Consider the following 21,578-nt stretch of genomic DNA (forward strand, 5'->3'; position numbering starts at 1 on the left):
TTTTTGATGGCAGGGGAATAAAGCACATTTCCTTTTGCAGGAGTGAGTATCAGCAGTGGTTGTTTCCAGTGGAACTCGTGGGTTTTGTGGGTAGATACATATAAATACCTTTATTTTTTTAATTAAAAAATATTTTTTTCATGTTCATTTATTTTGAGATAGAGATAGAGGGTGTGTGGTGGGAGGGGCAGAGAGAGGGAGACACAGAATCTGTGTGACCATCCTGCAGGGGTAGTGGGCTAGTGACCTATCTGCCTGAAGCAGGCTCCAGGCTCCCAGCTGTCAGCATAGAGCCCCACGTGGGGCTTGAACTCACAAACCGTGAGATCATGACCTGAGCTGAAGTTGGATGCTTAACCAACTGAGTCACCCAGGCGCCCCCATATAAGGCTCTTTGAAGCACTTTAAAATTAAAACCAACTCTAAAGTGAGATGTTGAGAAAAGTTACATTGACCATATCGCTATGAACAGAATGACCAGAACTCAGCTATCATTTGTGTTGCCTGAATGGATGCAGTCGCCACCAATGGGTTGTAAAAATGGCCAGAATATGATCAGTTGTGCATATGAGGCCACTAATAGACTAGATCTATGGTAAGTGTCCGTTTTGTTTTTTTAAACTCCAAACTTGCACATTCCTCTTGGAAATAGAATTATTTTAAAGATGGGAAACAGATTGTGCTCATTTTGCTTTTGTTATGTCTGGGATATTTCTAGCCTCCCTTGCACACAGAAAAATCATTGTTAGTTTCACACAATTTAACTTTATAGCAAGATTCTGTTGCAAGACACTTTTGGAGAATGTCCCAGACAAACGCAGTCTCCACATAGCTGCAGAGAGAACTGCTATCACCACAAAAGAAAAGTGAGGGAGTGTGGTTCGTGCACCGCAAGGGTTTTCGGAGCAGCAGTGAGGCTTTCACGCAGCTTGTCAGTTGGTTTGCTTCCTTCAGAAGCCAACCACCTGCCCCCACTGTATTCTGTCACCGTCAAGACGGGAGTATTAACCATTACGAAAAGAATTAGGGGCGCCTGGGAGGCTCACACGGTTAAACATCCGACTCTTGATCTTGGCTTGGGTCATGATCTCACAGTTCGTGGGCTTGAGCCCCACATCAGGCTTTGCTCTGATGGTGTGGTGCCTGCTTGGGATTCTGTCTCTCCTCTGTCTGCCCCTACCCAGCTTGTGTGTGCGCACACTTGCGCTTTCTCTCTCAAAATAAATAAACGATAAAAAATAAAAGAAAATAAAGAATTAAAATACTGCCCTGTTTTGTCTTCTGGTTGTCGGCTAAAGAAACACCATCCCAGGCTTACATTCTTAAAGATGCCCAAGAAACAAGTTCTCTGTACATCTGCCCAAGGTCAGCTTTGGCCAGCCAGTTTATTAGTGAAAACTCCCAACTTACTGTAAGTATGAACTCAGTTTAAAAACCTTTTTTCATTTTTCATAAATGTCTTAGTAAATATGAGCCCTGTGACTGATGACAACCTGAAGAAATAGAAGGGCTAGTGTTGCCTTTTACCTTTTGAAGTTTTATTTGCCTGCAGATGGAACCATGGATGGGTGTCTCACGGGCATCTCAAAGTTCACCATTTTCCAAAAGTGAACTTCTGATTCCTCCTTCAGAATTTATTCTTCCACCAGTCTTCCCTAAAAATGCCAATACCATCCATTCATTTTTCAAGCCAGAAATCTGGGAGTTGTCCTGGATTCCTATCTCTTACTTGTAATCTGTCGGAAAGCTCTGTCAGTTCTTCCTCTAAAATGTGCAGGGATTTTGGTCTCTCCGTTTCCAGTGCCACTGACCCCAGTCCAAACCGCTGCCATTTCTTGCCTAGATTATTGACTTGGCCTCTCCGCTGGCCTCCTGCTTCCACTTTGGTTCTCTTCCATACTCCTTTATTAGTTCTTCCCCTGTCTCGTGTCACCCCTTGGAAGCTTCCTTTTAATTTTAAAATATAATCCAAACTTTATGCTCCGTATGATGCAGCCACTGCATATCCCCAGCCTCCAGCTGTCACATTGTCACATTGGCCTTTTCTCAAGTCCTAAAGCACTCCAGTTTCATTCCAGCCTCCAGATCTTTGTATTTTCTGCCCTTCTGCCTGGAATGCTGCCCCTTACCCCCACCCCCTTACCTCTTCATAAAACCCATCATTCTCCAGACTCCAGCCTAGATGTACCCCATTTAAAGAATCCTTCCTTGATTACCCTGTGTAGGTAGAAATCCTCTGTTATTTTCTATTATAATACCTTACACACTCCCCTTTCTTGCAGTGTCAAAACTTTTATCTATATTTCCTTTTGTCTCATTTATTTTGCTTACTAGTTTACTGTCTTTCCCAATCATGGGGATGTTGGCTTCATGAAAGCCAGAGCGCCATTGTGTTATTATTCGTATTTCCCCAGGACCTAACCTAGTGCCCACTACCCAGCGGGTGCTGAATAATTAGTCATTGAATGAGTGAACATGCCTGCCATCTCTACAGATATAGTGGAACCTGGTTTGGTAAAAACTTTGAGATTTAATATCAAACTTTGCGAGTATACTTCAGATAGGTGTTACTCTTTATGTGTTTCATCTCAGAGAACAACCATCACAGAATAAAATTAGATCCCCTAAGTATTTGTCAAAACCTATTTATATGGCAAATTTTATCTTCCTGGAAATTTTCTGTTTCCTTTTGTGGGTCAATTTTGTTTTAGTCCTTGACTACTCTTTTAAGTAAAGACAAGCTAGACCATGCCAATGAAGGATCTTTTAATAAACTGCTGTCCTCATGACCACACCATCGTTGGGTAGCAGCCCTTATACAGGTGTGCACCGACAAGTGCTCCCTTTATAATAAATTCAAGATTGGTGGGTAGTCATTGTCCCAGCTTTTGGAGAGTAGGTTTGCCCCAGGCAGAGAGAGCCTCAGCTGGTATTGCAAAGAATGCCTCTTATCTTTCCATCTGTTTGGGCCCTAAGAACAGGGTTTTTTGTAGAGCATACAACTTAATAGATCTGTGGCAACACTGAGGCAATTACCTGTTTTTTAGCAAACAAGGGCCCAGTTTTGTTGCCATAATAACTTTGAGTAATTCCCGGAGTACTAGGGAGAAAGTTAAGGCTCCATTCTTTTTTTTCTTTTAAGTTTATTTATTTATTTTGAGAGAGCTAGTGGGGGAGAGGCAGAGAGAGAGAGAGAGAGAGGTGGAGAGAGAGAATCCCAAGCAGTCTCTGCACTGTCTGTGCAGAGCCCGATGCTGGACTCAAACTCATGTAATGTGAGATCATGACCTGAGCAGAAACCAAGGGTCACACGCTTAACCGACTGAGCCACCCAGGTGTCCCACCGTTCTTTTCTTTTTTTTTTTTTTAAGTTTATTTATTTATTTTGGGCAGGGGAGGGGCAGAGAGAGAGAATCCCAAGCAGGCTCCATGCTGTCAGCACAGAGCCCAACGCAGAGCTCTATTTCATAACCCTGAGATCATGATCTGAAGGCTCCATTCTTTTTTTTTTTTTTAATTTTTTTAACGTTTATTTATTATTGAGAGAGAGAGAGACAGAGCTTGAGCAGGGGAGAGGCAGAGAGAGGAGGAGACACAGAATCAGAAGCAGACTCCAGGCTCCAAGCTGTCAGCACAGAGCCTGATGTGGGGCTTGAACTCACAAACTGTGAGATTATGACCTGAGCCAAAGTCAGACACTTAACTGACTGAGCCACCCAGGCACCCCTGAAGGCTCTATTCTTGAAGGAGAAAACTGTGTTTAGAAGAGGAAACAAATGCAACCTGACCAGATTATGGCATATAATGTTTCCACCCTCATTCGAGATTGGGTAGTTAACTAACTTAAGGTTCTTGGCATGTGTTGACTTATTGTGATTAACATCATGCCTACCGCTATGTGTCCAGCATCTCCATCACTGGTGGCCCTTCGAGGCATGAGTCAGCTCAGCTCTCAATTCACTGTGAGAGATCTGGGATCTAAGGAGATTAAGGGACTCTTGTTCAGAGTCACTCATTAAGTGAAGGAGCTAGGATTTGAACCTAGGTTTGTTTGTCTTAAAAAAACAAAAAAGAAAGAAAAACATACTCAATTAAAATAACTATTCAAAAAATTTCCCAAGGTTTTTAAATGTGCTCTGTCTACATATTTTGTTAATTTAGCCAAATGCTTTTTGAGTTTGTTGGACTCAAGCATCTGAGTCTGAAGTTATTTTTATATACAGGTTATATGCATATGCATAGATAAATGTGTAGTTTTTGCATATGTTAAATTATTTCCTATTTCTACCAGGTATATATATTTAACCTCATTCTATCTATATACATAGATATAACTTACATAAAAGCAGGGCTGGGTGCAGGGTGAGTCCATATGTCCCAGTTTCACTGCTGGTCCAAAGTCAAAGAAATATAGTCCAGCTATCAGAAGTAAAATAATTCTAATTCTTACTTTTTTTTCTTTAATGTTTATTTATTTTTGAGAGAGAGACAGACAGAGTGTGAGCAGGGGAGGGACAGAGAGAGAGGGAGACACAGAATCTGAAGCAGGCTCCAGGCTCCGAGCTATCAGCACAGAGCCCGACCTGGGGCTTGAACTCAGGGACTGCGAGATCATGAACTGAGCTGAAGTCAGACGCTTAACCGACCGAGCCACCCAGGCGCCCCTCTAATTTTCATTTGTATCTCTGGAAGGACATTAAGACAGAAATGGTTTGTAACCAAGAGCAGGTGTTGGGAAATCCCTTGGCCTCTCTGTTCAGCCCCCAGAAGCTCCCTTCTGTGCCAATCCTTATGATACTCTTGCTTTTTCTTCTCACCTTCCCTCCTAACTCTTTATTATGTGGAGTAATTCAATTCCTCACCCATTGTTTAGTTTCTCTAGAAGAAAGGAGCTGACCCAGTGCGCTAGGAGACATTTTACTTAGAAGCTTGAAGTGTGAAGGTGAAGGTGGGGCTGGAGGGAGAAAGATTGTGGGAAGTCAGACATTGGCCATTTCTTATAAGAATTACAAATTAGTACTTTTAGTCCTTGTTATAGGTACCGTTTTATTTGTACAAATTTATATTGGAATAATACTTGGCTTTCTTGTACATCAGTGTATCATTTGTAATGCTTTTTCTAGGCATTAAATAATTATATAGTGCTTACTTTGTACCAGGTACTGTTCCAAATGCTTTGTATATGTTAACTGATTTAATCTCCACAACAGCTTATGGGTAGCTACTGTATTTCACCCTATTTTAACAGATGAAGAAACTGAGTCACATAGAAAGTGAGTAACTTGTACAGGGCCCCACAACTAACAAGGGGTAAAATTAAATGAAATTGAACCCAGGCAGTCTGGTCTCAGAAATTAGGCTTTAAGGGGCGCCTGGGTGGCTCAGTCGGTTAAGCGTCCGACTTCAGCTCAGGTCACGATCTCGCGGTCCGCGAGTTCGAGCCCCGCGTCGGGCTCTGGGCTGATGGCTCAGAGCCTGGAGCCTGCTTCCAATTCTGTGTCTCCCTCTCTCTCTGCCCCTTCCCCGTTCATGCTCTGTCTCTCTCTGTCTCAAAAATAAATAAACGTTAAAAAAAAAATAAAAAAAAAATAAAAGAAATTAGGCTTTAAGACAATTGCTGAACTACCTCTCATGTGAAATAAAAATGTTTCAGTTAATTATGAATATTTTAAACATTTATTTTAAAAAGTAACATGGAGGTTGATAGATAATAAGGTAATATCTGAATGTTCTGCCTGTTCTGAATTTTCTTCCCGCTCTGAATAGTTGCTGTGATACCTGGACCACTGACCAGGCTCGGGACTTTTTCTGGTGTGTGAATGAATGTCTTTGAGGTAATGGGATTTGGAAGATAGCAGTTTTCTCACCTACTTCCTCAGAAATGAATGATCACTTCCCTTAAATGGGTAGTCAGTTGCTGCTTCTAACACAGGATAAGAATGCTTTGAGGGGTGCCTAGGTGGCTCAGTTAGTTAAGCATCCGACTTCAACTCAGGTTATGATCTTGAGGTCTGTGAGTTCCAGCCCCGCGTTGGGCTCTGTGCTGACAGCTGGGTGCCTGGAGCCTGCTTCGGGTTCTGTGTCTCCCTCTCTCTTTGCCCCTCCCCTGCCCCCCCCCACACACTCTTTCTCTCTCTCTCAAAAATAAATAAGCATTAAAAAAAACTTAAAAAAAAAAGAATGCACCGAGTTCACAAAACACGAAGCCGCAAACAAGAAAACATAAAAGTGGAAGAACAAGGTTGGGCAAGTGAGTGTGGGAGTGAAAACAGTCTATCTTTTGTTCACCTCTTTATTCTCTGCTTGAGGTGCCACCTGTGGGCTTCCTTGGAGTTGCCTGTATGCCTTTGTTTTCCTTGTGTGAGTCACTTCCCTGGTAGTGATGATCAGAGTTAGCTGTTCCTAGACTGAATGTACGTACTTGATCATCCCTTTACTCTTGTTCTGTAGCCACTCACTGGATTCACTTTAGGGACCAAGGACGGCAGATACCTGGGTCCCCTGACACTCAGTCCTGCCTCCTGAGCCCAAGGAAGATAATACTTGTTGAATACGACACTATTTCTGAGCCTGGCTTTTGCTTCAGAATCCTCCTCAACAGTGCTCCCAGCAGTGTCTGCCAATCAGTCAGACGTGGCATAAAGCATCACTGACTTAGCACCAACTTACCATCTCCAGCTAGATAGACCCTTAGAACTGGGTCTGGATGTGACAGAGAAATCAAAATGGAGACCTACCTGCAAGAAGGCGCAGATACCACCTGGGCAACCCTGTGTGTAACAGATGCAAACCGAAGCAAACGAGGGTAAAGCCACTTACCTAAGGTCACTTTTTTACTTAGTAGCCGGACTAGAATTTAACAGGCTTCCTGCCTCCGAACCCAGTGCTCTCGCACAGCTACCTCTGTGTCGCGTGTCTGAGTTCAGCTCTTCCCAGACTTCTCAAGAGAATATTTTTGCTGAGCCTCCAGTTGTTGTCACACCTTCCACACCGAACCTGAGATGAGGCCAGGCTGGCCCACGACAGGTATATATGAAACTTGTTGGGTCTTGGGTCATCGCAGTTTATCTTACAGGTGGCAGCAGAGAGTGGGGCGTGGAGGACTGTGGGAACACGCAGCCTGCTTGTGTCCCTGAGAGACACACATACCTTCCATACCCTCTTCTTGTCATATGACCCTGGGGAGCCAGGTGCCCTGGAGGATGCCAGGGCATGTAGAAGCCGCACAGGGGGCCCTTTGAGTGTCCTTGTTTATGGTGCAGGTTCCAAAATGGTAGAAACCCAGCTTCATTACTTATTCAGTGAGTGACTTTGGGCAAATTATTTCTCTCTCTCCGCCCGAGTGTCCTTATCTGTGAAACAGCTCTGTCTCATAGGGTTCTTGTGACAATTATCTGCGATGATGCTTTTAAGGTGCTTTAGCACAGCGCCTGGCGTATACTAATGGTGGCTACCCAGTGATGTCATAGAAAGTGGCAGAATGGGGAGCTCCAGGAATTGGTCTGTCCACTGCAGAAACCATTCTGCTGGCAAAAACTGTCAGTGAACTTTCTCTACAAACTCTAGGATCTAATATAAAAAAAACTTCCAGCTATTAGAGGAATGCTTAATGAAGAAAGAGGCTGCTAAATTTTGACATGTAAGAAAATCTATGAGGTTACTAGTTGACTGCTGAGATAATATAGCAGAGATGTCAGTGACCACACTCAACAAAGAGCACAGTCTGTGGGGCGCATGGGTGGCTCAGTCAGTTAGCATCTGACTCTTGACTTTGGCTCAGGTCATGATCTCATAGTTCGTGGGTTCAAGCCCCATGTCGGGCTCTGCACCAACAGCACAGACAGCCTAATAGCCTGCTTGGGATTTCTTTCTCTCCCTCTCTCTCCCTGCCCCTTCCTGGCTTTCTCCCCCTCCCCCCTCTGACTCTAAATAAATAAATAAATAAATAAATAAATAAATAAATAAATAAATAAACAAACATTAAAAAAAATTAAACAAGTAAAAGAGTGGAGTCTTCCCAGAGGAGTTGAGAGATCCCTCAACAGATGGACGGAGGCTCTCAACAAGCAGCAGCGTGCCCTGGGAGGGGCAGGGGAGTCTGATTTCCAGAGTCACTGTGTTATAACCTTCACCACGTCCAGATCTCAACAAAAGTTAAAAACCTACAAGTAGGAAAGTATGGCCTATTCTCAGGGAAGAGGAAGAAATTGACAGAAGCTGTCCCCAAGGAAGGCTAGGTGCTGGATGTTGGCATCCTGGAATTTAGGATAATTATTAAAAGAAAACTTTGTTGCTTATCATCAGGGTACTATGGGAAACCCTATGCTTTCTTTTGGTTTTACATTGTGTTATGAATACTGTAAATATTTTGCCCTTTTCTTAGTGGAAATTACCATTAGGGGAAAAATGACCAGTTTGTAACTTGAGGAAAATAACCTTGGGAAAATTTTACCCTTGGATCTGTCTTTGAAAACATAGACACTCCTACTGTTCTGTTAATTTTTTTTTTAATGTTCACATACATGAGTAAAATCAGATAGTATTTTGTACTTTTAGGGTAACCACTCACTAAAGACTTGTATTTGGATTTAACACATTCATTATTCTTGTTTGAAATATAGCTTATTTGGTATGACAAAAAGATAATGTATTTTATACCATAGTAATTTCCCATTCTAGGTTGCTCAGACTTGGTACATTCCTTTTTTCTAGCCCTTCACATGCTACTGGTGTGGCCAATAGCATCAGGGCTATTCCTTTCTCCTTTCCTTGTTGAGTGACATGAGACATAGAACCTCTGTGTAACCTGAGTGGGTTTGGTCAGAAATCTGAGATCATCTTGAAAGTGAGGAAAGGTTTTTTCCCACAGAGACTGGGGCGTGGAGAAATCATTTGGCAGCGAACAAAAGTTTACATTGGTCATGGAATTGGCTGTCAGCATGTGAAATCGAAAGCCAGAATTCCAGGTTACACCCAGACCAGGTCTAAGTAGTTAACAACAACAACAACCAAAAACCACAAAAAACCCTAATTTGTGTCCTGAGAGATCCAGTTGAACATCTGTGTGCTACACGTCCACTGGTGAGTGAACTAGCTACCCTCCACCAAGTGATCCCAAGTCTCTGTTTTTTTGTCCAAAGCAGTGGCAGTAGAGTTGTACATTTGAGAATGTAAAGTCTTCATTCGCACACCTGTCAGAGCCCTGGCTTGGAACTCAATGTAGGAGATGCAGAGGAGGCAGGAATAATTATTTTCCTAGCTTCCTTCTAGGAGAGGAGTTTGCTGGTGAGAAAGACTATCAGGATCTGAATGGCACTTGTGATGGGGCAGAGGAAGGTTTTGTTGGCCAAGCTGGTTGTCCTTGGAGTCAGGCGTGGGGTTGTCCTGGTTGTGGAGATATGTCTTGTCATTGGGCTTGGCCTTGGGGTTGTCCTGGTTGTGGAGATGTGTCCTGTCATTGGGTTTGGGCTTGGGGTTGTCCTGGTTGTAGAGATGTGTCCTGTCATTGGGTTTGGGCTTGGGGTTGTCCTGATTGTGGATATCTGGGAGCTGGTCGTCTCTGGAAACAAACAAACAATAGCATCACAATCTCTTTGTTGGGGGGAAGTGGTGGTGGGCAGTAGAGAAAGGAGGCTAATCTGATGGAACGCTGGAGCAAATTTCAGTAGACCCTTCTCAGTTACCAAGTATTTGTAGAGGATGAGGAAAAAACTAGGGGGTACAGAATGTCAAGCAACAAAATGCAAGTAAGGAAGATTCTCTACCTTTAAGGTCTACACAATCCTAAATGGGAAGGAATTTATACAACTACTGAATTTGTTGTTGGGTGGGTAGTCTGTCCTCCTATGTCTTTATGTCCTTAATGTTATATTAGATCAACCAGTGCAAATATCATCCAGAATGGCATGATTTTCTTTTTTTCCTACTAATTTCAAAGCTTGCATGTAAAGCTTGTAAGAATAGATAATCATTCGAACCTGAGGATGGCTACCCCTGCCCTAAAGCAAGTGCAAAGAGGCCCTGTACAAACCCCTGAATCTCTTTCTGTGGTTTCAGAGGCACTGGTCATTCTCAGATGTGGGGGTCAACCCCATCTGAGGTTGCCTTGCAGAGAAGCAGAGAACCAGGCCCTGGGGGTAGTCTGATCCTGGAAAACCTGGAGTATTATAATGATGCCTCCAGGGGTCTATGGATCAAAGAGGACTATATAGAAGAATAAGAAGGGAGAAATCCTGTGATTTGCTGGGCCCAAGCACTGTCCCCAGCGGGAGGGTGTCTTCCAGTTAGGAGGCCTTGTCTTATCTCATTTAGTGTTTCTCCAGGGCAAATGTTTCTCTAGTATCCCACTGAGCCACAAAGTCTGAACACAACTACTTGAAGGAATTCTGATTAGAAACACACATTTTTTCTTTCTTTCTTAGCATTTATATGAGTGTTCATCTTGAAAATACCCTTCAGGAAGAAAATAATACTCTGGTCTTTCCACAGAGGGGAAGCACCAAAGGAAGCCATGAAGGCATTCATGTAATAGTTTCCTTAGGCAGAATCACTTTAAAATCTATTGCTGAAAACAGATATCCCTTGTGACCACATTTGCAATGTACAGTCAGCAGGAAAATGAGCATCATACTTCATGTTGGGGGGCTCCCAAGGAAGACTTGTTATCTGGACATTGAGAAAGACTAATGTTTATTGTTCTTGGTTGAGCTTTGCATTTTAAAACTTCATTCGTAGTAAAATGTTGTCTTTCTAGTTTTGATGGAAGTCTAAGAAAAGTGGAAAAAACTATAAGATGTGGACTATGAGTCCTAGTTTTGCCATTTGCTTTCTGTGTGGCTTTGGGCAAGTTACCTATCTTTCTTGGACCTCAGTGTCTCGAATTTGTTTTAGCTCCATAGAAGGAGGTAGGAGAGAAGGAAGAGGACAGAGAAGGGAGGAGAAGGACCAGGAGCTCCAGGATGGTTTGAAGTTGGAGGCGACAGCCTGTGAAAGGTCAGTGTAAATCTCTGGTGGTAGTGGTGGTGGCCAGAGGCCACTCTGAGAATGAAGGAAAGTATGAGTATTTCTACACTATCAACCCTTCTTTATGCAAATCTCCCCCTCTTCCCTTCAGCCCCTTGGTTAGAGTCTGCTATACATATGAAGACTTTGTGTAAGTGGGAATTCTTTGTGGAGATTAAAGAAGGAGCTGACTTTCATATCCATCTATGTAGTATTAGACATAATGGCTCCTGAGGAAGCAGTAGTCTGGAGCCACAGGTGACTGAGAGTTAGCCCCTGGGAGTTGGCAGAAATGTTGGGAATGGCTTTGTTTCCCAGAGGGCATCTGATAAGGGGTTGAGCCATCTTCTGTAGGTCTCAGGTGTTGGGGGACTCAACTGACATCTGGATAATCATGACCAGAAGACTTTCTAGAACACCCACAAAGTAATTTTCCAGGCTGACTGAATCACTGCCAGATGTGTAAATAGGCCACAGAGGAACTTACCTTTTCTTCTTAGTTGCAGAGAAGAAAATGTAGCCATGTTGTAGAAATTGATAGCAAAGGCTCTGTGGAGGGCAAATCAATAAGAGATCGTGGTGAGGACCTCAGCTCTGGAATTCACGAGTCCTGCTCCCATTTCTTCCTTCCCAGAGGATCCCGACCTTAGTGTTCTCTACAGCATAATCAGCAGGTCGTTAAATTCTGATCTGGTCTATATTGTCTTGACTAAGATCCTCTGTGGTCTTGCTCCAGCCAAGTTCTTGTCCATCCCCCACCCCACCAATTACAGCACCCTGAACTCCTCACCGGCTGGTATGTACCTCTGCTCTTTGTTTGAACCACTCTGAACCTCTACTCTTTGTCCAAGCCAGCCCTGCCTGTGATCTCCGTCCTGGTCCCATCTGCCCATATACTCTATAGTAACCTCTGTGAAGTCATTTCTCCCTGTTGTCATTAACCCACACAGAGCTCCATTAGAGAGACATGCTCCTCGACTGCGTTGCCTTGCTGTGAGCCTCTTCTGCCACAGGAGGGCCAGCTCCATGGGGACAGGTTCTGTTGTCAGCAATGCCTGACACATAGTAGGTGCTCAATGTTCATTAAATGATCTGTACAGCTTGGTATGTTGTTCTTTTTTTTTTTTTAAGTTTATTTATTTATTTTGAGAGAGAGGGAGAGGGGGAGGGAGAGGGAGAATGCAAGCAGGGGAGGGGCAGAGAGAGAGAGAGAGGGACAGAGAGAATCCCAAGCAGGCTCCATGCTGACAGTGTGCAGCCCCACACAGGTCTCAAACCCACAAACTGTGAGATCATGACCTGAGCCGAAACCAAGAGTTGGATGCTTAACTGACTGAGCCTCCCAGGTGCCCCCTTGGTATGCTATTCTTATTATAGTGATTTCACTATCAACCCATTCTCTCATTCATACATTCAACAGTTAATGAGTGTGCACCACATGCCGATCACTGTGCTTGGTGCTGAGGGGACAGTGGTGGATGCGACAGACGTGGTTCTAATCCTTGTAGCACTTACAGTCTCTTCAGGGAGGCAGACTTTAAACAAAACAATCAGGGCTCCTGGGTGGCTCAGTCGGTTTAGTATCTGACTTTGGCTCAGGTCATGATCTCACAGTCCACGGGTTTGAGCCTCCCATCAGGCTCTTTGCTGACAACTCAGAACCAGGAGCTGCTTCGGATTCTGTGTCTCCCTCTCCCTGCTCCTCCCCAACTCGCACTCTCTTTCTCTCAAAAATAAACATTTAAAAAATTTTTTAAAAAGTGAAACAATCAGTGGACGAGTTAAGTAATGGATCCCAGGTGTGCTATGTGTTGTGAAGAAGCAGTGGAAGTTCTGAGGGTGAAAAGCAGGGAGCTGGAACTTGACCTGGGGGTTTAGGGAATGCTTTCTGGAGGAAGTGATGTTCACCCTCTGCAACGATTTCTACAGAGGCCTTGTCTCCCCGGAACTCATTGTGGAGCCCCAGAGGCAGGGGCCTCTTCACATCTCCTTGTGCCCCACCCAGCGCGGTGGAGCTCCCTGCTGTCTGTACCCCCATTATATGTGCCGGTCCCTCCCCTTGTCAGCCGCGTGGGCCAAGGAGGGGTCTGGAGACCGTACTGTCTGTGGGGATGTGCTGTTTCTGTGGCAGGTGGTCACCGTTGGGTCTTTCATCTGTTGTTGCATGGAGTGTAGAGGCTTTAATGACGTGACGTGTAAGCAGAGTCATTGCCCTGATTAGCTTTGGTTGGCATCTAGGAGACTGCTGTCATCAGGAGGCTGGGATGTAGCGGCTCCCTTGCATTTCCACTCTCAGAAGTCACCGTGGGCAAAACGACTTCTCCAGAGCCAGCCATGTCCCATCAGGCCCCAGGCATGGCAGGAGAAGGCAGGATGGCTCAACAGCATCATCACCATCAGTGTCTGTAGAGACTTGGTGGCTATTGACCGGGGACATGGCTTCATGGTGAGACCTGCCCTTTTGGTACAGAGTGGCAGTCTGAAAGTGTGAGGGCCTCTCAATGTGGGCTCCTAAAGTAACCTGGGTAACATCTCTAGCTGAGAGGAAGGTCGTTTTGTTAAAGTGGAATGTGAGCGCCGGCTGGCCTCGCCTCGGAATCTGAGTGTGTCCATTCGGTGTGACACTAGGAAGCCAGTGTTATTACATGATCATCACACTTGCCGTTTTCAAAACGAATCTGTTTTAAAAAACGATCCTCTGGAATTTGATGCAAACATGTGCCCAGTGGCAAAGATTCTTTGCTTGACCAAACTTTAGTCAGGCTCCAGAACCTTCTCCCAGGCCTATCTGTGCACTTCCTTGTAAAATCTGGTTTCAGCAAGAACACTTCTAAGTCAATTGAGCAATTACCTCTCACCCTTCACCCCTAACACCTGGTTCTTCCTCCTCTACCACCCCAGATAATATCTGCTCACCTTGGCCTGCCTTCTGCAAGAATCCTGTTAGTTCAGTTTAGCCAGAATCCCCCTTATAGGCCTTGTTGTTTCTTCTTAGTGACCCCCCCAACCCCCCCACCCTGCTTCTTGGCTGTAAATTCCCACTTGCCCACATGGTATTCAGAATTGAGCCTTATTCTATCTTAGGTTCTTCTGTTGCGACAGTCCTGAATAAATTCGGTTTTCATTTGTTTGTTAGCTTGGTTTGCTTTAACCACTGTCTAGCTCTGGATTTCTTCAAAACCAGATCTTTCTGTCTATGTTGAGCCTGCCCTGGGGGGAGGGGGGTGCGTGTGTGTGCGCATGAACTGTAGGTAAAATGTTGGACAGAATGGTGAAGCAGAAAAAGAGCACAGCTACTAAATTCTCCACTTCATGTCTGGGGTGCATTTTGAGCCATCTCAGGTCAGTGTAAAACTGCATAAACCCCATCTGCAAAAAGCCCATAAAAGCCCAAAGCAAATCACACGGTGACAGGTTCTTACTGTAGCTCGATTGTGGTTATGTTTTCGGAGTTAGGAGATACCCAGTTTGCTGTGAAGAGCTTGTCATTCAAGTTCTCCAGGTGATACAGGGCGCTGCTGTTGCAAAGCTCGTCTGCTTTTTCCCAGAGGCCTAGTGAGGTGTTGTTCTCATCCACTGCTCGCAGGACCACAGAGCTGATATTGGCATTTACAGGAACCCATACTACGAGGGAATGAGAAGGAAACAATCAGCCGCCATCTGTGGCATGTGACAGGGGGATGAAGGTCATGAAATCAAAATTTACTGTGCAAAAAGAAAGTTACAAATAGGATGTGCATATAATACAATCCCATTTTAAAGGAAGTTGATGAAAAAAGTCTGGAAGGAAATATAAGATATTAACTATGGTGCGGGAGTGCAAGCTGGTGCAGCCACTCTGGACAACAGTATGGAGGTTCCTCAAAAAACTAAAAATAGAACTACCCTACGAGCCAGCAATTGCACTACTAGGCATTTATCCAAGGGATACAAGTGTGCTGTTTTGAAAGGACACATGCACCCCCATGTTTATAGCAGCAGTATCGACAATAGCCAAAGTATGGTAAGAGCCCAAATGTCCATCGATGGATGAATGGATAAAGAAGATGTGGTATATATATATATATATATATATATATATATATATATATATATAATGGAGTATTACTCAGCAATCAAAAATAATGAAATCTTGCCATTTGCAACTCCGTGGATGGAACTGGAGGGTATTATGCTAAGTGAAAGTATCAGTCAGAGAAAGACAAAAATCATATGACTTCATTCATATGAGGACTTTAAGACACAGAACAGATGAACACAAGGGAAGGGAAAAAAATAATATAAAAACAGGGAGGGGGACAAAACATAAGAGACTCATAAATATGGAGAACAAACTGAGAGTTACTGGAGGGGTTGTGGGTGGGGGGATGGGCTAAATGGGTAAGGGGCATTAAGAAATCTACTCCTGAAATCATTGTTGCACTACATGCTAACCAATTTGGATGTAAATTAAAAAAATAAAATAAAGTAAAAGATATTAAGTATGATTTCTTGGTAGTGGGATTATAGATTATTTTTATTTTCTTCCTAGTGCATTTTTGTGTTTTCCAAATTTTTTATAGTAAAAGGTAAAAGAAGACCAGTACTCTGGCCCTGGTTTTGCTATATAATAGGGGTGAGCTCGTGGATGGCTCTTAATCTGTGGAGCCAGGTTCCTATCAGCCAGTTGAAGGGGATAGCCTCTTCTCCCCTTCTGTCAGGGTGAGTGGAGAGTGGGGAGAGATGTGGTTGATGCATGAGAAAGGGTCAAGTGGGCCCCCTGGGAAGTCGGTCATGAAATAAGGGCCTGTTAGTGACAAGTCAAAGCAGAGCCCATTTCCTGGTCCTCTTGGTCTCTATTGTCAAGTGTGAGGGAAGGGATGGGGTCTCTGAGCCCCAGTACCTATCACATAACCCTAGGGTTTCTTGACCTTCCCCAATCAGGTGAAGTCTTCCGTGTTGATCTAGCCTGGGGTGCACTCACAGGCTAGATTCCAGCATCCTGATGGGTAGTGGAGAGGGAATTTCAAGAGAATGTTTCAGTCTGTCCATTTTCTCCCTCAGAAGATCCCTTCTGAGGGGTGCCTGGGTGGCTCAGTTGGTTAAGTGCCCGACTCTTGATTTTAGCTCAGGTCATGATCTTGCGGTTTGTGAGATGGAGCCCCGAGTCAGGCTCTGTGCTGCAGCAGATTCTCTCTCTTTGCAGATTCTCTCTCTCCCTCTCTCTGCTTCTCCCCAGCTAGCTCTCTCTCTCAAAATAAATATATTAACATTAAAAAAAAATAATAAGATCCCTTCTGAAAGAATTTCTCAATGCCAAAGGGCTGTTTTCCAGGTCCCTGTCAGCCACTCACATTCATTCAAAGACTTCTCCTTACAAAGCATAGAATATCAAGCCTGTAGCACAATAGGGTCAGACAGTCCTAGATGAGAACTGTAGCTCTTACATTTAGGAGCAAGCCATTTCATCTCTCAGCCTCGGTTTCCTTGTTCATCACTCACTCCACAAATATTTCTTGAATGCCCACTTTGCCCCAGGGCTGGTCCTAGGTCTGGGGATAATGATATTATCCCTTGTTACATGGAGATCATGATACCTTATCTTACAAGGTTCCTGGGAGTAGCACAGAGAATAGTGTTAAGAGTTTAACACGTGATGGGTGTTGGATGAATGGCCATTGTTATTTATTTATTTATTTATTTAAGCACAAAACATTTCTCTTTGTTTTTGCCAGTCACGGGGGCGGGGGGGGGGGGGGGGCGGGGGGTGGTGGTGGTGCGCTGAGCCAAACCCCACAGGCCCCGACTTGCCCGGCAAGAACCTGGCTGCTGTTGTAGACATACGCAGGGTGGAGGGCTCTGCGATGCTGTCCGGCAGATTTCACCAAGTCTGTCAGTTCTCCTGGGGGCATGCTCTTGCCTGTGCTCTTGCTTCTGCTTGCTCTCTCTCTCTCCCTCTGGCTTCCTGCCTCCTTTCTTCCCTCCCAGGCATCTGTCGTCTGGGTTTCTGGCCTCCACCTTCTCTCTTTAGACTGTAGCCAGATCAGATTCCACACACACTTCCTTCTGGATACAGTACTCTCCAAAACCATCCAAGTGCCCTTCTTTCTAGAGGGTCTAAACATTTCTGCTTTTATATTTTCACTTCTCTTGATTATAGGACCCGGCACATGGCTTTCATGGTCCTCCTAGCCTGGCTCACTGTGTTTTCTGCCCTCCTGCCCTCAGGGCAGCCGGCCTTCTTCTGGCTCCGCAGATGCACCCGGCCATCACCTGCCCTGGCCTTTGTTTGTGTCTGACCACCTATCTGGGATTCTGCCTTCTCATCACATATTCCATCCCCGCTTACCCTCCAGGACCCTGCCTATGTCCCACCTCCTGGCCAGTTCAGCCCTCTTTCCCTCTCTCTCCTGAAACATTTATGTTTATATTTATGGAATTGAGTCCTTAGCTACATCCTGGCTTGTACTATATACTGTGGTTTCATCCATGTCAGTATCTGGCCCATCCAGTGCTGGGCACCTGGAGGGTACCAGATAACTACTCACTGATTGATTTAAAAAGTTGTGCACCCAAGGTGGTACAGTGCCCTTAAAGATGAAGGGTCAGGAAAAAGGCAAGCAAGTTACATCCCTCTTGCCCACTGAAGGGAAAAATGGAGGCTGATGCTTACACAGCAAAATCTTAATATTGTCACTGCATCACAGGTTTCTTTCCCTGATACCAAGACAAACCTAGGAAACCTCTCCTAAGATAACACCTAGGCTGCCATTGTGCCATGGGACATGCCATGTGGTCTATATATGACCTGCCAATGTTGACACAAACCCTGAAATCAAAAAAATATTCAAAATGAAAATAAGGAGAAGCTGTTGGCCTTTGTGGGTATGTACCCAGTCTCCCCAAAGGTCCCACATCCCAGAGGAGTCCTGCAATGACACCCTTACAAGGAGATCACAGAGCTTGTTGTGTAATCCTAGGTGTGGAGTCTGACACTTCACGTCTCCGTGAGCATAGGATTTTGACTCCCAACTTAAATCATTCACATAGTGATTCAGTTTATCATAGAACTTTTAGCACATTTCTGTTCTGAGCCGAAGTCAGACGAAACTTGGAAAAGTGCCCGGCACATAGTAGGTGTTCGGTGAACCGGAGCTCCTCTCCTCCTTCCTCATCCCCCTGCTCTACCCAGCACCTATGTAAATGCCTGATTTCCCTCTCACACAGTGTATTCCCCTGCGAGGGGTCTCATGGATCCTCTCCTGACTGTTCTTTCTCCTACTTCCCTACTTTCAGAAGGCCCCCATGCTACATGTCTCTCCCCCAACATCTTCACAAGATAGATTTCTTTTTCTTTGATTTCAGCAGCAGAATCCCTCACCTTGTGATATGTTATCTTAAGTCCGCGGTCTGTGATCTCTTTTGTAGCTGTTTCTCTGACCTGCCCCAGGTCCTTCTCTGTAGATAAGGTCATACATATGCCTTCCTGTCCTCATCTTGAATTATAAGATTATCTGCCCTGGCTTGGTAGGATAGGACCCACTGTCTGAAGGAGTGGGATACAGTGACCTGAGTCACAACGGAGGCCCTTAGTGACAATCCCGATGGAAAAAAAAAAAAAAAGGAAAAAGGACAAGACAGGATGAGCGTGGGAAGGCAGACCATGGTCGTTCTCCTGCCGAAGTCTGGACTCTGTAGTTTATGGGTGTAATATCCACCCTGGTGCTCCCTGAAAAATTGGGGTCGAGTTCTAGGATAGTAGGATGACACAGTAATGAGACAGCAGTCCCCGAAGCTGGACAGCCTGGCTGAATGGAGCTGGACAGATCTCAGCTGTTAACTTGGGTTCAGATATTAACAGTGCTCCTTCCTGTGACCTTGGGTAAAAACTTTAACTCTCCTGTGCCACAGTTCTCATCAGGGAAGACAATAGCATTTACCCTTGGAACAGCACCCAGCACATAATGAGTGGTCTCAGTGCTCAGTACCGTAAGTGAGAGGCGTATGGTGCAGTGGTTAGGGGCCGGGTGTCTCAAGCTAGGCTGCTCGGGTTTCTCTCCCAGTGCCACCATCTAAGTAGCTCTGTGACCTGAGCAAGTGACTATCACCTCTGCCTCTGTTTTCTCATCTGTGAAATGGGAATGACTGTGGTATGTATCTGCCTCACAGGTTATTGTGAGGAATAAATGCATGAATACCTGTAAACCACCATATTAAATGTTGTTATTATGAACGTAATTAGAAAGCACCTGCCTTGACTTATAAGGTTTGGCTGATCCAAAATGGGATATTTGGAGAACGTTCCTCGGCACCTCGAAGAGAAGCATCAGATTGGGAAGGAAAGACCAAGATTCAGGAGCCAGACAGTTCTGCCACTTACTTGCTGCAGTGGAACCCTGAGCCATCACCTACCTCACTTCTCTCGGCTTCAGGCTGCTTGTGAACCAGGTGGGAGAGTAACACTTCCCCTGCCTAGCTCGCTCGAGTTTCCTCCCACAGACTGAAGGTGAACAGCGCCTCCCGGCATGCAACATGCCATCATCCACAGGGGCATTGTTCTCTCAAATGGATGTGAACAGACTACAGACTGTGATGCAGATACTACCCCTGAAAATAATAAAAATGCCCATTTTCTTTAAGTCAGAGAATTTGCCTCAGGTGAGCTCTTGCTGGGGCTCAGTTAACCTGGGTGTCGGGACGTCATGGCCCCCTGGCTCAGGTTTGCGCAGAGAACAGGCAGAAACAGCCCCACCCAGCTAACTCTATCACATGTTCTCTTTCTTTCTGTTTCTGCCCCCACTTCCCATTTGGGTCAAAGACACATGTTTTATGTGATGGAGCGCAGGAATGGAGGGGTGTGCTCTGAAGTTCTGATGAACTCCCTATAGAAGGCAAAGGACGACAGAGAGAACGGCTTCTCACCTGTGTAGTTTCTGTTGCTGTCATAGACATCTGAATTGACCATGATGCCTGGGCCAGTGGTGGTGACCTCACTGAAGAACATGCATTTGTCAATTTCACCTGCAGAGCTGGCAGAAGAACACAGCAGTCTGAAGCATAGAAACAGCCCGAGTGGCAGCAGTGTGGAGCCAAGGACTGCCATGGTCTTGAATGGTTTGGAGACGGCTGGGCCAGGTACTAGGAAATACCTGCGACTCACCTCTTTATATGCTCCGGGGTTGGAGCTTCTGCGTGAGGTCATAAATGCAAATCTCCTTCCCACTCCTCCCTAAAATGAACTGGTGTCTGGAATTCAGCCCAGAATCTCACCACGAATGAATCTCCTGCTATTCGTCAGCATGACCCTTTACCAATTCCAGTTTTGCTCAAGAAGGGGAAGGTACTGATCATGGTTCTGTTCTGCACCTCATTCATCTCGGCGTCTGCTATTTGATGCAAGCTGTGGAGAATAGGCTGAGTGCTGGCAAAGTGAAATCCAGAGTGGAGTGATCATCACATACCTGGCCCGTTTAGAAGCTCCACTCTTCGGGCTCCTGGGTGGCTCAGTCGGGGAAGTGTCTGACTTTGGCTCAGGTCATGATCCCCCAGTTCGTGGGTTCAAGCCCAGCGTCGGACTCTATGCTGACAGCTCAGAGCCTGGAGCCTGCTTTGGACTCTGTGTCTCCTTCTCTCTCTGCTCCTCCCCCACTCACGCTCTGTCTCTCTCTCTCTCAAAAATAAATAAACATTAAAAAAAATTAAATAGAAGCTCCACTCTTTTCCCTATAGGGAATCCAGGTGTAAAAGCTCTCTTTTCTTGGAATATTACATATCCTTTTCTAGCTTTCCTTTATCGAACATGTCTCCAATCCCCATCCATTTTGTGACTAGCATAGAATTAGGAAGACCGTGCTTTTGGATTTATATTTATTTTCTGGAAAGAAACAGCTTTGGTCCACCTTGCTCCTGACGTGTTCCTCCATAGCACCATAGCACAAGGGAAATACTAAAAAATCAGAAAATATGTTTTCTTATATCTCTCCTCTGATTTTTATGATTTATTTTCTGAAAGAGTACTATGTGAGTAGAAATGAAACCAAAAAATGTAGAATTGAATCAAGGTGATATTTATAAATGTTTCTTTGAGAGAAGCACTTACAGAATGGTAGAGCAAGGACTTCTGAAAAATCTACTCCTCCAGCAAAGCAATGAGAGCACCAGCAAAAATGGTCAAAATCAATTTTTTCAGAACTCTAGAAATTTACCAAAGGCCTGCAAAAATCTGAGGAGCATTTGTTTAAGAAAAATGGCGGAATTTCATTAAGCACCGTGAGCACTGTGGCATTTTAGCTTGCCTTATTCCCACCCCTCTCTCCACACCTCTGCAATAGCCTTAGAAACCAACAGCTTTGGGACACCTCGGTGGCTCAGTCAGTTGAGTTTCCAACTTCAGCTCAGGTCATGATCTCACAGTTCATGAGTTCAATCCCTAGGTCAGGCTCTGTGCTGACAGCTCAGAGTCTGGAGTCTGCTTCGGATTCTGTGTCTCCCTCTCTCTCTGCCCATTCCGTACTCATGCTCTGTCTCTGTCTCTCTCTAAGATAAGTAAACATTAAAAAAAAAAAAACAACCCAACAGCTTTGCCATTATGGGAGCCA

At 44.8% G+C, this 21,578-nt stretch overlaps 1 protein-coding gene across 2 annotated transcripts in view; it reads left to right on the forward strand.

Annotated features, from left to right (window-relative positions):
- Nucleotides 1-21,578, forward strand: part of PTS (6-pyruvoyltetrahydropterin synthase) — a 42,268-nt gene that overhangs the window by 10,175 nt on the left and 10,515 nt on the right. The window contains exons 6-7 of one of the 2 annotated variants that reach the window (XM_047071462.1): nt 10,891-10,992; nt 19,247-20,543. In XM_047071462.1, coding sequence (XP_046927418.1) covers nt 10,891-10,992; nt 19,247-19,256 — 112 coding nt within the window. In that variant the 3' untranslated portion in view covers nt 19,257-20,543. Of the gene's footprint in view, nt 1-10,890; nt 10,993-19,246; nt 20,544-21,578 lie in introns of those variants that run through there. The other variant, XR_006960667.1, reaches the window with a different exon arrangement.

The sequence above is a fragment of the Lynx rufus genome, unplaced genomic scaffold, assembly GCF_022079265.1.
Source record: "Lynx rufus isolate CCGP_SWC_20201006 ecotype Redwood Valley unplaced genomic scaffold, mLynRuf1.p SCAF_9, whole genome shotgun sequence".
NCBI lineage: Eukaryota > Metazoa > Chordata > Mammalia > Carnivora > Felidae > Lynx > Lynx rufus.